This window comes from Podarcis filfolensis (genome assembly GCF_964270895.1).
Source record: "Podarcis filfolensis genome assembly, chromosome: 11".
Lineage (NCBI taxonomy): Eukaryota > Metazoa > Chordata > Lepidosauria > Squamata > Lacertidae > Podarcis > Podarcis filfolensis.
In genome coordinates this window covers 48740431-48756535 of record NC_139613.1, presented here as the reverse complement: position 1 = coordinate 48756535, position 16105 = coordinate 48740431, and the positions used below count along the sequence as shown (strand labels likewise).

At 41.0% G+C, this 16105-nt stretch overlaps 1 protein-coding gene across 1 annotated transcript in view; it reads left to right on the top strand.

Moving 5' to 3' along the window:
* The window catches only part of FBN2 (fibrillin 2), a 135056-nt gene that overhangs the window by 6498 nt on the left and 112453 nt on the right, over positions 1-16105 (top strand). The window contains exons 3-5 of the mRNA XM_083576443.1: positions 1286-1384; positions 2784-2879; positions 7669-7764. Coding sequence (XP_083432569.1) covers positions 1286-1384; positions 2784-2879; positions 7669-7764 — 291 coding nt within the window. The remainder of the gene's footprint in view (positions 1-1285; positions 1385-2783; positions 2880-7668; positions 7765-16105) is intronic.

Here is a 16105-nt window from a genome sequence, read left to right as displayed (position 1 = left end):
TTTCAATAACCACCATTAAAAGCTCAAACAAGATAACAGTCCTATGCAAGTATTGCTATCTCAAACAAGGTAGCAACCCTGGAAGTAAGCTGCACTGAACACTGGATTTTCCTCTGAGTAAACATGGATACTCTTGAGCTGTGAAAATACTAATTTCATTATGTATCATTTGTATTGCACTTTAGTTGTGCAAAGTTATTTATTACTTGCAGTGCTATAGCTAAAACAGGTGTGGGAAGTTCCATCCACTCATCTTTTAAATGTGTCAGTTAAGCTAGAAAATATTCCATTGTCTCTAAAACGAGGTCAGAGAGATATTTAAAATTAATGTTCCTAGAAAATGTTTGAATGAACCGTATCTCAAAAATAGTCACTTGTCTGGAGGTAATCATGTATCTTTACAGCAAAGGAACTTCAAAGCCTCTGACTAGCTCTATGTATGCTTTGGCTAGGAAAAAGTCAGCTGTTAGCATTGTTTTTGAAGATACTATTGCCAACTGGAAAGCCCATAGTTTAGGCTTATGGGGGATAAAACAATCCTGCTGTTAAATATGTGGATGAATTTAATTCGCCTGCTTTTTATTATCAAAATAACAGCCATGGGGAAGGTAGGAGGTTTGGTTCTGTGGAATAAGTGGACCACATCATGGTTGCAATGATTCCCCTCCCATTTCAAAAAGATGCTAATAACCCCAAGAAGGAAACTTCCATTGGCACCAGTGGTTGCCAGTGGTTCATTGGGACCACAGCGTTAAAGGAAAGAATTTAGCCCTGTCTCCCATTCCTCCCCACACCCAGTGCCATGGTCCTGATCCAACTCATCCTACCCTCCTTTGTGGCTATTATCTTGATAACAAAAACAGGTGTCTTAAATGCATTTACACGCTTAAGGTCACATCTGTTTTGTCTCTCAGCCCTTACACGCAAAAGTAAAATGTCACTCCATAATTTTAGAATTTTCTGATTTCCAGATTGACTTTTACCTGTATTTAGCACACAAGTCTCACTTCTTAGAGAAGTAATGTTTTGTACCACCCTCTAAAATATTAAGCGCATCATAACAGATTCTATCTTTACAGCCCTGTTTTTAGTAAAAGTGAAGCTAGCATAACAAACACAAAACCAAAAACAAAAGTAACATTGTTTCAGCATATACACAGTTGCTTATGTTCTTGGGGGGGGGGGGGAATTGGACACATTTAAGCAAACAATTTATCTTGTTTGCCAGTGTTTCTTAAGCAATTTAAGATGTGCAAGCATTTTGATTCATTATTTTCTTCCTCAGCAATTTGTAGAAATAGCTGTGGTGATGGATTTTGTTCTCGCCCCAACATGTGCACTTGTTCCAGTGGTCAGATATCACCAACCTGTGGAACAAAATCAAGTAAGTCCTAAAGTCTCCATTTTTAAAGTTAGGGAGAAATAGTGTTTTGCAACATTTTACACTAGGATAGTGTTTAAGGATAGATAAATACTAAGTGCATGGGAGAGTTACCTGTCTCATCTTCCCTACCCTCTTTTGCATGAAAGGTGCTGCTTTGCATATAGAAGATTCCTGCTCATCACTTTTTATGACTGTGTCTCAAATGCCCTCCCATGGGAGGTCCAACGGGTTCTGTCCCTACTTGCCTTTTAGTGAAACACCTTTATTTAAGAACACATTTGTAGGAAATGTAATTTAGTTTTTGCTGTTCAGCTACTTCAGTTCTCTGCTTGGGGTCTTTTTATGTATGTAGTTCTTATTTTATTTTATTTTTAAAATTGACATTGTATTGTATTTTGAATTACCTTATCTCCTGAAGAGCAAGTTATCAGCAGTGCAGTTTTATGCATGCAGTATTACCAAGAAGCATGTCCTACTGAGTTCAGTGGGTCATACTCCCACGTAACTGGGTATAGGATTGCAGCCTCTGTTTTAATAAAGAAAATTTAGGAAGGTAGTAATATATTAATTCATGTCGATTATTCTGTGCACCTAGAATAATGAACAAAAGACCTTGAGGTCAGAGAATGAATGGGTGGATGGGATGAGGTTGATATAAGAAAATGAAAGAAAAGAAACCAATTGTAGGAACGGTAAAGACCTTTGAGATAAAGGATAAAAGAGATAAAGACAAAGGAGCTTCAAAGTGACAACATAAATCTAAAGGGGAAAGTGCAGAGATTTAAGAAAAGGATAATATCATAGTGAAATTAGAGGAAGGAAAAATATATTGAGTATGGCAGTCTAAAGGCAAAAGTTATAGTTGGATTGTTGTTTTTTTACTGCAAAATTCAGAGCACCATGCCTATTCTCTGTTTTTGGCAGAGTAGTTTCACCCCAACAGCACAAGAAGAGAGAAGGGTGGACAGAAAAAAAGAAGTGTCATGAACAAGGATGCAGTGGTGGGAGGGGGGGACACAGATATCTTAATGTGAGAAAGTGGGGAGGCAAGTGTATATAAGTGAAGAGGTGAGAGACTTCCCCATTTTTCTGACAGGGTAGCAGCAAATGAAGGAATTAGTTACACATGCATTGGAATTCACCAGCCTTTAGCTCCATGCCTGTAGCTTAAAATAACGTGCCTTAGATCGCTTTTAAGATTACAGCAAAGTCTTTCCACTTAATGAGGTGCTGAAATATGTTACGTATTCTTATGTGGTTATTTCCTATTTTCTGCTTTAAATTAATACCTATTGCAAGTATTTGGGCAGCCTTGAAATATCACTGCATGCTTGATTGGTGGTTGTGCATTTTTTAAAGCTACCTGCCATAATTTTAAATTGTTTGTGTTTTGCTGCAGTACAACAGTGCAGTATCAGATGCATGAATGGTGGTTCCTGTCTAGAAGACCAATGCCAGTGCCAGAAGGGATATATTGGTACTTACTGTGGACAACGTAAGTAGATACTTTGGCTTCCTTCTGGACTGTAGGAAAACCATAATTTGCCTTTAAACCAAGATCCCAGGTCATGGGTTCATTCTGGTTTAGGAGCAAACTACAGCTTACTCAGACTATAGATTGCCACGTTTTTGATGCAATAGCAAAATCGTTTGCCAAGAACCCCGTTTAGAAATTGCAGTGTGCAAGAGTATGAGAGAGGGAGGATGGAGTTTGCAACATCAAACCTGACTGCTCATGCATGCTAATACCAAACCATTGCTTGGTATTATGTCTCCATACACTTGAGTAGTCTTTATTGTCCATATAGAGACAGACAGAATGGAGCTTAGGAAGAGAAGGGTAGATAATTGTAGGATAGAATTCCCCTTTCCTACCCTTGCTATCTTTCTGTGTTTCTATGTGGGTTGCTTCTTCCTTCCTTCCCTATATTATTTGCTGTTACATTGCACACCCTTGCTTGCTCCTTAAATTTCAAACATTTCTTGCCTTCTACTAGCTCTGTCTCCTTTTTCAGCGGTTCTTTTGGCTCCGGCATTTTATATCAGTGAGAATCAAGATCTGAGCTGGCAATAAACGGTGCAGTTATTTTAGCCACACTTGAAGATTTGGGCCGTAACCTATAAGCTGATAACATGCTCAAGTCTTTGTGTGCTTGTGTTTCTGTAGCCAGAACCACCCCATCCATGCACGAGAAGGGGATATCAGAAGACCTGGTAGTTCCCAAGGTTTGCAGAAGTACAATAAATATTAGAGGACCCCTTAAAGGGGGGACAACTCCCAAAAGCCCCATGAATATTCTCTTTGGCTTCGGAATGCTGACTGTTTGCTGGCGTAGTGGGGAGGGCGGAGAATAAAAAATCTCTCTCTCTCTTTCTCCCTTTCTCTATATCCTGGAGGAGGGCATGCTTGGCTGACTGGATCAGCAGACAGGAGCACGCCACACACTGCACCATTTTGTTGCAGGTCCAGCTTGTGTGCACTGAATTGTAGTTCACATGAAAATTAGACAAATATTATTCTTATCCATTATCACTATGCAAACATTATTTAAATGCACTGTACTTGAGATTTAAAAAAACCAATGTTATTTCACATGGCATCATAATTCACTCGCTATATATTTTTATAACAACACAGAAGTGTTGTCATTCTGCGCATAGATGAGTGAAAGGTAATTCGGTTTAATAAGCCTTGATAAGGAGTAGAATGTCTTGCGACAACAGTACATTTTTATGTGTTTCCCCTTGTGATATAAGGGGATAGTTCTAGCACACTTCAAAGTTCTCCCCTCCCTTTCATTTCCCTCCCCGCCCCCCGCCTAGTATGAATGATTTATTCACTCCCTACTTCTGTGTTGTTTTGGCACAGGAAAGCTGAATGCTTTCAAAACCTGACCATACGCTATAGGGGCTGGGTTGGAAACCTGCCTAAAAACATTGAGACCAAATCACTTTTAGCTGTTGCTTGAGGAAGTTGTTAAGACAGTGAAACCTCTTATGGTTGCAATCTGCTAGGTAAAAACGGAGCTATTGCAGACATAGATACTTTTAGCACTTTATAGATTGCACTGCAATATGCACTTGTGAAACAACTCTGGATTATTTCATTTTAGAGTATCTCTTTAACTGCAGTCCAATGAAAGGGAAACTCGCAGATTGAGCTCAATGCAAGAATGGGCTTTAAGATCTTGTACAAACTGTTGTTTTTTTCCAGAGTAAGAAGGCAAATAAAAAAACCCAAGTATTTCGAACACAAATGGACTGTCAAAACCTTGCTATACATGCTGTAGAGTCACATACCTGAACAGCCAACTTCCTTATTTCCTTGGGTTTTTTTGTGCTTTGATGGTTGGTGGCTGACGTTTTCAGACAGAAACCATGAAGAAAGGGAATGTGGAGTGAGATCGGACAGTTAGAGAGCAGGAAAAATCAGACAAATCAGAGAGCAGGAGAGATTGGATAAATCCATTCCCCCCCCCCTTTGCCTCTCTTTTACCCATTGGCTGCAGCAATTATTTTTTTTACAGTGGGGGGAACCTGGAGAGTTGGGGGGAAGAATGTGGACTAATCCTGCATTAGAAGTGTTCCCATAGGAATGAATGGAAATCTTGAACTTGATACGCGTATGCTCGTAAAGTGAGACTTGTGTTTCTTTTAACAGACACTTAAAAGAACAAAACTGTAAAGAAAAGATAAATATTCCTCCCTATTCAAAACTTGCATTTTTCACAGCATACAGAACTGCCTCATGAAAGGGGCACCTGTGGCTCAAAATGTCTGGCCATTTTGAACTGCTCTGCCTACTTATTCTGAACTTTCAATACCTTCCATCCATCCACCCTTTTCTTTCTTTGTTTTAGCACACTTATAATCCATCTTTCATTGCAATAGATCCCAGGGTGGGGTACAGAATACACTGACATAATAGCACTCAAGTCTGTTCTTCTGCTGATAATTCTAAACTATGTACTTTCACTCATCGGCTGACGCATTCTCTTGTCTTTATAACATTTCCCCCCATTAGTTACCATTGGCCTCAATCTAGGAAATTATGAGGGCAAAGTTACAGCGTCTTCCTGTGTCGGTGAGGCAAGGCACACAGTATGGTAGCCTTTCCCAACCTGATGACCTCCAGATGTTTTAGACTACAATCTCCATCAGCCCCAGCCAGCATGACCCGTGGTCAGGGGTGACGCAAGTTGTAGTTCTGTAACATTTGGAAAGTACCAGATTGGAGAATGTTGCAGTATAGTTTCTTGCTCTCTTCTTAGAAACGGTACATTTATATGTGGCTTTTTTGTGTGAAATGGGGTTTGTTAATGCAATCTAGATGCTCAGATTCATAAGTGAGCCTTGAAAAATGCAGAACGGATTTTAAGCCATCAGCGTTATTTTCACAGCACGTTAGCCTAATTATACTGCCCCTCCTTATGTCCTACCAGCAAGTTACACTTACTCTGATCTTGTCAACACAAACTTTTCCTTCATTCCTTCTGTTTGCATATTCTTTGCCACCTCCTGCTATCTACATATGTGCTTTTCGTCCCTCTGTTCCCAGACATCATGGCACTGCAGACAAATGTCATGTCCCCTGGGGTGTCTCGATATGGAGAGGAGGGGAATGGTTTCTGCTGTATGTAAATGCTTGTTTGCTTAGAGGCCCATTCAGAAATCCTAGGGGTATAAAAGGAAATGTTTCTTTGGGAGAACTGATCCTGTTTTCACTTAACAGGCCAGCAAATTGAAGCTTTGATTGCCGTATGATAGAAATACTTATTTCAGATGGTTTTGCAATATTATTTCACACATAATTATCAGTGATAATATTCTTTGCAATGTTTTACAGTTTTGTTTTTGCAAGAAATGGTAGGCTGCAGTTTGCTCAAGCAGTCGTTGAACTATTCCTCCATTGTAAGGAAAATGGTATCTGGATTCTAGATTTTTATCTTGAAGTGGAAAAATCTGTGACTACAGCTTCCATCATACTTAACCACAGGCCTTGCTAGCTGAGGATGATGGATGTTGGAGTCCAACAACATTTGAAGGGCTATAGGTTTCCTGCCCTTCTCTAGATATTATGAACTCTCTTTTTTTGGTTTGGAAACCGTGTACTGTAGACCCTTGGGTTACGTTACTCTCTAGTAATGTAAACTTCAGGTTGTGAAAGCGAAAAGCCCGGAAGTATTTTTCTGGGTTTCGCTGCTCGCGCATGTGCAGAAGCATTCTATCGCACCGCGTGCGTGTGCAGAAGCGGCACCTCTGGATACAGATTTTTTGGGGTGCGCACAGACCCCCGGAACGAGTTAATTTCATATCCAAAAGGTCCACTGTATTTTTAATATAATGCAGTCCATATGACCTTCTCCGTGCAGTTTTATGATTGGTATATTGCAGGAGTCGGCGACGTGCGGGCCAACAAGCCGCCCCCAAACTGAGCCGCCCGCTCGGTGAGTCCCCCCCCCCACGCTGCACTAAACCGGCACGGAGACTCACCAAGCGGCACCGGAAATTGCTTCTGCGCATGCGCAGATACAGAAAATCGTGTCTGCGCATGTCCAGACACGGAAAATCGCTTCTGCACAGGTGCGATTTTCAGCATCTGGGCATGCGCAGAAGCAATTTCCGGTGTCGCACTGCACCAGTCCGGCCCACAGATGATCTCTGTGGGAGTGAACTGGCCCATGATCGGCAAACCATGCCAACCCCTGGTATATTGGGTTCCACCTCCCATTCTTTCATAACCCCCAACAGGCTCACTAATTGTATTTCTGGTATTAGGATGTATTCCTTTATCTTTTATTCAGCCTTGAAAAACAGATTCCTCCTCTCTGCACCCATTGAATTTGTATATGTGTGTATACCTCATTGTTCATCATGCATCTAGAAAAGTATGTTCCAAACTATAAAAACTCATGGGATACCTCCTAGGATGCTCTCAGGGTCTGGGTCTGTCCCCCACCCTTTGGTATAGAATTTCAGCCTAGTATAGATCCTTTTCCTAGAATCTGTTCATATTTTCTGACCTCTTCCCAACACTCTGCCGCAAACCTCACTTACTCTGTTGTATTATAGCAAGCGCTATCTCAAGCATAAAAGCAGGTAATTTCTTATTAAAGCTATTCTAAAGACTTATTGCAGGTTTCACTTAATTACCATGTTGGGCATAATGATGGTGAAAAGCATCCATTTTATTAATTTGTTCTGTAGAACTTCAAAGGGATATTTTCAATATGACCAAGTACGTAATTATGGGTCCCCCCCCCTTTTTCTAATTCAAAACACAGCTGTCTGTGAAAATGGATGCCAGAATGGTGGTCGCTGCATTGGACCCAATCGCTGCGCATGTGTGTATGGATTCACAGGCCCACAATGTGAAAGAGGTAAGAACTAAAAACTGCAGGGAGGGAAATGTACATGAAATCAATGTGGGTCCATCATTACCTTGGTGACTGCATGTTTTCATATTTTTTAACTTATTCTTAATTGTCCGTATTCTTGGTAGCATATAACATTGCAGAAGTTATTCAAAACATGTCAGAGATTTCATCTGAGAACAATTTCCTTTTAAATATAATTTATAAATCCCGTTCTTTGTTAAACTCTTGGTTTCTTTGATTCCTAATTTTCCCTGTCATCTTTGCCAATTCTACATATTCAAATAACTTCGCCTGCCATTCCAATTTAGTTGGTGTTTTATCTCCCTTCCACCATCTAGCTATTAACATTCTCACCGCAGTAGTGGCATACATAAATATCTTTCTTAATTCTTTCAGTATATCTGCAGCAATAATACCTAACAAGAAGACTTCCGGCTTTTTCATGAAAGTTAGTTTGAACATTTTTTAAAGTTCATTATGGATAATTTCCCAAAAGTTTTTAATCTTTTTACATTTCCACCACATGTGGTACATTGTTCCCTCTGATTCTTTACATCTCCAGTGAAGATTTGAGCTGGTTTTATACATTTTCTCCAGCTTGCTTGGTGTAATATACCATCGGTAGAACATCTTCATAAAATTTTCTTCTAAAGTAAATTTTAAGTCCTTTCTCCAAAGCTTTCCCCAGGATGCCATCTGAATATTATAACCGAAATCTTTAGACCACTGAATCATCACAGATTTAACCTCCTCCTCCAGCAGTTCCCAAACCAGTAACAATCTACATTTTGGAAAGTAATTTAGTCTTACTTTGTAATAGATCTTTCTTTCAATATTTCAGCAGCAAACCCTTTTGTTTTGTCTGATTTAAATATATCATTCACTTGATGATTATTTGATTGGCTAGGCCTCTTCTAGTCCCTCACCCCTACCCCGTGGGAACTGTTTATAGTGGGGTGGCTATAGCTTTATATTGACCTGTTACCTAAACTTCTCTTGCCTTGACAACATAGCCTCATTTGCTCCATAAATTCAGGCCAAAAAATGATTTTGAGTTGGAACTACAGATCTTAATGCCACAGCCTGTACTTCCTCAGGTTCTTGTCACAGGCTCCATGCCACAAGGGGGACGCGGGTGGCGCTGTGGTCTAAACCACTGAACCTCTTGGGCTTGCTGATTGGAAGGTCAGCGGTTTGAATTCGCACGACGGGGTGAGCTCCTGTTGCTCTGTCCCAGCTCCTGCCAACCTAGCAGTTCGAAAGCACACCAGTGCAAGTAGTTAAATAGGTACCGCTGTAGCGGGAAGGTAAACAGCATTTCTGTGTGCTCTGGCTTCTGTCACGGTGGCCCGTTGCGCCAGAAGCAGTTTAGCCATGGTGGCCACACGACCTGGAAAGCTGTCTGTGGACAAATGCCGGCTCCCTCAGCCCCATAGTCTCCTTTGACTGGAATTAACCATCCATGGGTCCTTTACCTTTAGTAATAATGCATAACCAGCACAATTTGTAGAGACCACTGTTGTTTAATGTGCAGAGGCAGTGAGTGCTTAATGATAAAATAGCAAAACAGTGCTGGTAATTTGCCTGCTTTGTAGCTTGAAATTTTAGTGAGAGTTCTTAATTTGAAGTCTTAGAAGTTTATAGCTAAAGTTTCTGCAGATTTCTTGGGTAAACTGTGTTAATATTTGTGCAGTGTAATCCTACGCATGTTTACTCAGATGTAAACTACTGTGTACAGTGGGGCTTTCTTCCTAGTAATTGTGTTTAGGATTGCAGCCTTAAAGAATTTATCGTGCTAATATTTATGTTATTGTACTTTAAATACAGAGATTTTATAGTTCCGTAAATTAAGGTAATTTAAATTAGGTATTTTCTCCCTAATATGGAACACATGTAGCTTTCCTTCAGATTGGCCTCTCAAACTCCGTGGTATGATAAAGCGTGACCGCTTGTTCAGCTATCTGGGTTTCTAGCAGACTAATTTCCGGGCTGGAGACAGGAGACTGAGCAGTAACTAATCACTGGCATGATTACAGTATATTTAACTTGAAGGTTTGCTGCTGGGCTGCAAGAAAGCACAACCTCTTTTGGACCCTCCCAGCCACACTTTTCTATCTATTATTTTGTATCCTTTATTGGAAACCCTTCCTGTGGCCAGCTCTGCTTCTTGGTTTTTGAAGATATGCAGATAATCTAGAAGAATGTTCTTTGTGAACTGCAGAATATATATATTTTTTCTATGCAATATGAATTTTATGAAGATCATGTGAATTTCAGTAGTCATATGAATTAATAAAAATGTTGGGGGGTTTTTTTGAGGGTGGTATTTTATTATATTTAGTAATTAGATTTCTTACCCATGTATTACCATAAAGTCCAAGGGCAGATAATTCATACCCAGAATAAACCCATTGAAATCAGTGGTTTCAAGATAGTAATTTTTTAATAAGCCCATTGTTTTCAGGGGGGGCTCTTCCGAATATGTCTTGATCAGATACAACTGATATTTACTTGAATCATAAAATATCCATCAATGAAGGGAAGGGCGCCTCCCATTCATAAAAGGCTAGCAAAAGGGGGAAGGCAGTTTTTGGATTATTCCATCTTTAGGATTCCCCCCCCCCCCAAATTTGGGAGAGCTATTCAACCGTTTTGAGTAGATGCTTGGAGGGCAGAAGGGACTGCATGGTGAAAATAGAATCAATGCTTGGAATGTATATTTACACACAGGCAAATGAGAGGGAAGATAGTTCTTCTGCAGAGAGAATTGTCTCCATAGTGCTATGTTGAATATAATCCATTATGTTAATTTTTTTGACATGTAAAAATAAAACATAATGATAACCCAACGAATAAAGACAAAGATCCGCATTACTGTACAATGAATTATGGGTGAGCTCTAACATGAGCAGGCATCTTTATGCCTCCAAAATTTGCTTCAGTGGCTTGGAGAACCCTCTGGGCCAAATTTTGGAGATAAGCATGAGGCTGAGCCAGGGTTAGGAGAAACCAGAAGTCTAACTCTGCAAAGTGGATTTCCATTGTGCAAGCAGGCAAACACTGCTGCAGGTTGGCTTAATAATATTTTGTATGCTTTGTATATCTTAATGTTAATAATAATAATAATAATAGTTTTAAACTTGAATTTGGAGAATAGAGAAGGACTGTTATAGTCATGAAAATTTTCAAAAGTTGTGAGATGAATTTATGTTTAAATTATATGAAAAGCTTCTAATTATGTTAGAAGTTTATTCATGCTTTAAAGATTCTTGCAGCACATAACACTGTAGTAGGTAGTACTATTTATTCAACAGTATTTACTGGAATGTATATTCACATCTGTATTATATCTATCTCTATCTATCTATCTCTATCTATCTATCATCTATCTATCTATCATCTATCTATCTATCATCTATCTATCTATCTATCCAGTAGCATATTAAAAGTTGGCTAGGATAGGTAAATAGTTGTAATTACATTGTTACGTTCTATTCTTATATGTGTCTGTGTATATATGCCTAAAAGAAAAGTAAATAATCACAAGGAGGCACCCCAGCCTTATACAGAGATAAGGATAGAACTTGCCAGATTACAACTAGGGATCAGAAAATCTTGTCAATTTCAGTATCTCTGCTTCTCTTTTTTCCAGTCATAAGTTCAGATCACCACATTGCTAAATCAATTTGTGATTTTTTTTCCTTATGAAAATTCACCAGCATTTTACTGTGAATTTCTCATAATCTATACCTTTAAGTGCAGTTTTCCTTAGTATAATGCATTTTTGTACGTTATTTTCACTAAGACATGCATCGTTATGCAAACTTTACTTAGCATATGCATTTTTGTACAGATTACTTGGTTGGAGAACCACATTGCATCATTCAAAGTGTGGATTTCACAACATGCCTGCATTTTAGTTCTCATATACCGGTAGTTTCAGGAAATGCGAATTAGGTAGATTCATCTTTATGTGTGGACAGCCTTTCTCCCTCACTCCTAGTTGCGACATAATGTGCCATTGTGCTACTTTTGTGCATTTATGGCCATTTTCACATTATGATAACTTGCGTTTCATTATTTAAATGACGTATATCTAGTTCTTCATTGGCAGGACAGCTTAAAAAAGCATCAAGACATCTTTTTATTTCTTCATAAATTATATTTTTTTACAGAAACACGTTTCTTTTGAGCCGTAACATTTCCATACCTCATATTCCAAAAATCAACAAAACCAGCCCATCTTGAACAGAACAATTAAGCAATTTGTGGCACCTCAGATCTTACAATTGCCTGTGTTGCCACAAGACAACTCTGGGGGTACCGGGTACAAACTGAGTGCGCTGCTTGGGTCTCGGGGGGCTTGTAAAGCTGGATGCCCTTCTGGGGAGATTTAGAGGGATTCTTATTGCCATTGCGTGGACAGGCGGAGTCCCCCCAAACCCTGGGCTGCCCCCGTGTGGAATAACGACTCAAGACAATGTGCTATGGGATTAAAATTGGCCACAACTTTATTATGTTTCAGATGTGGGTAGACCTTGGTTCAGGCATTGGGCGTTTATCCCTCCCAGTCCCCCACCGGGGATCTGGGGAACATCAGGGTTATCCAGAGGGTGGGGGGATGGGCTGGCTCCGGAGAACATATGTTCAAGCAGAGAGAGAGGGCCTCTCTTACGTCGCCATCGCAGGGGAGAGCAATGACAACCTCTCAGCGTACGGCCAAAGCCTCCCCTCAAAACAACCCCTTTAACGGGGAACCCTGGTATCGCCACTGCAAAGAGAAGGGTGGCGTGAGTCACCGCTACACGCCCACCCCCAATTTAGGGAAGATAGACTAAAGAATTCCACCCAAGGCCTGATACCACCAAAGTTGTGACGTTTTGCTACGGGAAAGGCAAACCTGCCAATGCAGGAGAATTCCTTTCCGGCCCTTCAACAGCGACCTTGACGTAGCAGCGCCCGCGTACCTGTGGAGAAAAGGTTAACCTGCAAAAGAAGTCTTAACTGAGGGTGGGTAGGGTGGGAGAAGCTCTGGAGCTAACTGACGATTCCCAGGTAAGATCCTTCCCCTATTGGGTGGGCAGGGTGGTCCCTCCCCCTACATGTCCTGATCACCTTGGCAACGATTCCCCAGGCGGGATTGGGCAACTGGCTAAGGTAGGCAGAGACCTCCAGGTATCCCACCTGGGGAAAGGCGAAGCCAAGCCTGTGTTAATGGTGCCACATAGGGTCCAGTGGGCTGCCCGCGACCACGCAAAGGGTGCCCCCCATTTAATGTGGGGAGCGGTCATTCTGTGGCTAGGTTTGTGGTGGTGCATTTGGCCTGGTGTCGCAGTGGAACTGCACACTTTCTTTGGAGCTGAATGCATCATCTGTTCCCAGTAGCTTTCTATGTACACGGAGGCTTCCAAGCATCTTGCCTTCCATATAAACTATCCCTGAGAAGAAACAAGTCTGTTCTTTGTTTGCTTTGGCATTGATTTTTATCCTCCATTCTCCTCCTTTTCTGGGTTACCTTCCCCCCCCCCCCCCCAGTTTGGGGAAAGTCCATTATCTTCCCTCCCAGTTTGGGAAGTGGCTTGGCTGCAGCTGCTGGCTGTGTGCCATAGTTGCTGTGCCACCTGTGGCGATCCCGCTTGTCTGTTTGCGCTAGCAATGATCAGCTAGCACAATGAAAGCAGTACATGGAAAGTTGGGGAAAGGCTTCCCTCTAAACCAAAAAACATCTGAAAATAATCAAAAGTAATAATGAGAGAGAAATTTTCCAGTCTAAAAATCTGACATGCATAGGTTGGGCATGCCTTGTTTTTATGGGAAATAACTCTCTTCTGTGCTGGAACCGACTGCAAGCCTGAAATGCTGTTACGGCTTATCCTGTATGAATCCAATATTCCATTTGACTGCCCTGCTATTATTGACTGATTGCTCTATTCAAACAGTGCATTGTAGGTTCCATTTTAATATCCATATTTAAATTCTCCTTAATAAATGTTGTGTATGAAGGCTATGGCCATAAGTACTAAGGCAATTTTTTTTAGCATCTTTATGTTTTTAATTTCCTTCGTGCATTTGTAGCACACTTGCTTTAAAAACAAAACAAAACCCCAGCCCTTCAAGATTTTCCTCTACTGCTGCACTGCTCAGTAAGTGTTTTTTGTTACTTGCTGCCTCTGCAGTTCCCCTGTGTGCAAAGCCTGTGTTGGAGTGCAGTTTCTATTGCTAACCCCTCCCTCACTGGTTGCTCCTGTTGGTCCACCTGCCTCACTGTTTCCTACATTGGCTGGCAGCAGCTGTTGTAAACAAAATCTGCCCTTTTCCCCTTATGGAGTATCCAAGAGTCCTTACGTGGGTTCCCTATTGGTAGGAGAAAATAACAGAGGCCAACCAGAGAATATTAAGAAGCAAAGCAGCTAGTAAGCCTGATCTTTATTAAACTGTTGCAACAGGGTGCTCCCCTCACACGCAGAAGACGGAGGAGGACCCAGAACAAAGGTGTGTCTGCCCTTATACTGTGTAGACATTTTAAATTCCCTGCCCTGGAGCTAAAGATCACCCCTCCATACATCATACATACATCACAGAAGGGGTGTAACCCAAGACCACCCCCCACAAACATCATACCTACATCACAGAAAAGGTGGTGTACAACAGAAATTTGAATGTTGTTGTTTTTCCTGTTTGTCAGGTTATCTGATAATGCCTTATCTGATTGCCTTTCCTGGTAGTCTGCCCATTCCTTTGAAATTGTGATTACCCAATTCCTGAGACAATGGGAAGGTTCCCTTACCCCCTCCCTCCTTGCAGAGAAAACATTTGGTCAGTTTGGGAGTCAAAATGGTTTCAGGACGGTCTTCCTGTGCTGCTTCAGACCTGTGGTCCACATATCTATGTACATGCTTGGTTAGTACATCTATGAACATTTATTATATATATAAGACCTTACATTTTTTATTTCACAGCTCTTCAGCATTTCTGACAGGGCCTTTTGCAGCTGAGCCTAGAGGTGTTGGGAATTGAACCTGGGGTGTTTTGCTTTAAAAGCACCTTCTCCAGACCTGAAGGGATGAAGGGGGAGGGCTGGTACAACATCCAAGGTTCAGTTTCTGGCATCTCCAGTAGGGCTTTGAATGTCCCCAGTCTGGAGGATCCCATCAGTGCAGACAATACCGACCTAGATGGACCAACGGTCTGACTTCTTATAAGGCAGTTTCCTATGTTCTTTGTTTTACACAAGCATTAAAGCGAAAGTCAAGGCTGCTACTTAGCATGTATGTGGGAGCACAAGCAATCATCATCATCATCATCATCTGCCCATCTGGCTGGGTTTCCCCAGCCACTCTGGGCAGCTCCTAACACAATATTGAAAACACAATACAGCATTAAACATTAAAAACTTCCCTAAACAGAGCTACCTTCAGATGTCTTCTAAAAGTCAGAAAGTTGTTTATTTCCTTGACATCTGAAGGGAAGGCATTCCACAGGGCAGGTGTCACTACTGAGAAGGCCCTCTGCCTGGTTCCCTGTAACTTCACTTCTCACAGTGAGGGAACCGCCAGAAGGCCCTCAGAGCTGGACGTTAGTGTCCGGGCTGAACGATGGGGGTGGAGACGCTCCTTCAGGTATACTGGGCAGAGGCCATTTAGAGCTTTAAAGGTCAGCGCCAACACTTTGAATTGTGCTCGGAAACGTACTGGGAGCCAATTTAGGTCTTTCAGGACTGGTGTTATATGGTCTCGGTGGCCGCTCCCAGTGAGTATTAGGAGCAGCTAGATTAAGTTAGCAATCTTAACCCTGGATTGAGAAATGTTCTGCTACTATGGCAGTGGAACGCCTGTCAAATTCCATATGCACTCAGCCTAGATGGAAGAGAAAGCACACAATTAGAAAATATGAAATGGTGTAGTGGTAGCATACATCAGTCCTAGCATGATTTGAGTAGAGGATTGTAGAAAAGCATTTGATCTTTCATTTGTGAGACTTATCTTATTCTAAGCAGAGTTAATTTTCTAGGAAAAATGACCACTTTAATTATCCTCCCCCAACTGAAGAGACTGGCTCTCATTTCCCACCTGCACTGTATTATTCCCAGCTTGCTGAATAACATTGTAAAAATGCTTTTTTATTTTTATCTGGTCTAAATCAGTACATGACTATCTAATGTAAACAGCTAAAGCCTCATGGCAACCTCTTTGTTTTGGCTGTGATGCATTATTTTAAAAAGAATAGGTTTTTCATTAATGGCCATTAAACTATTGGAATAAAATGTTTGAGATGATCATTAATGTATTTATTTGCAGCTTCTGCACAGTTTGACGTTTTAATAGTCTGTTTTGTACAACAGTAG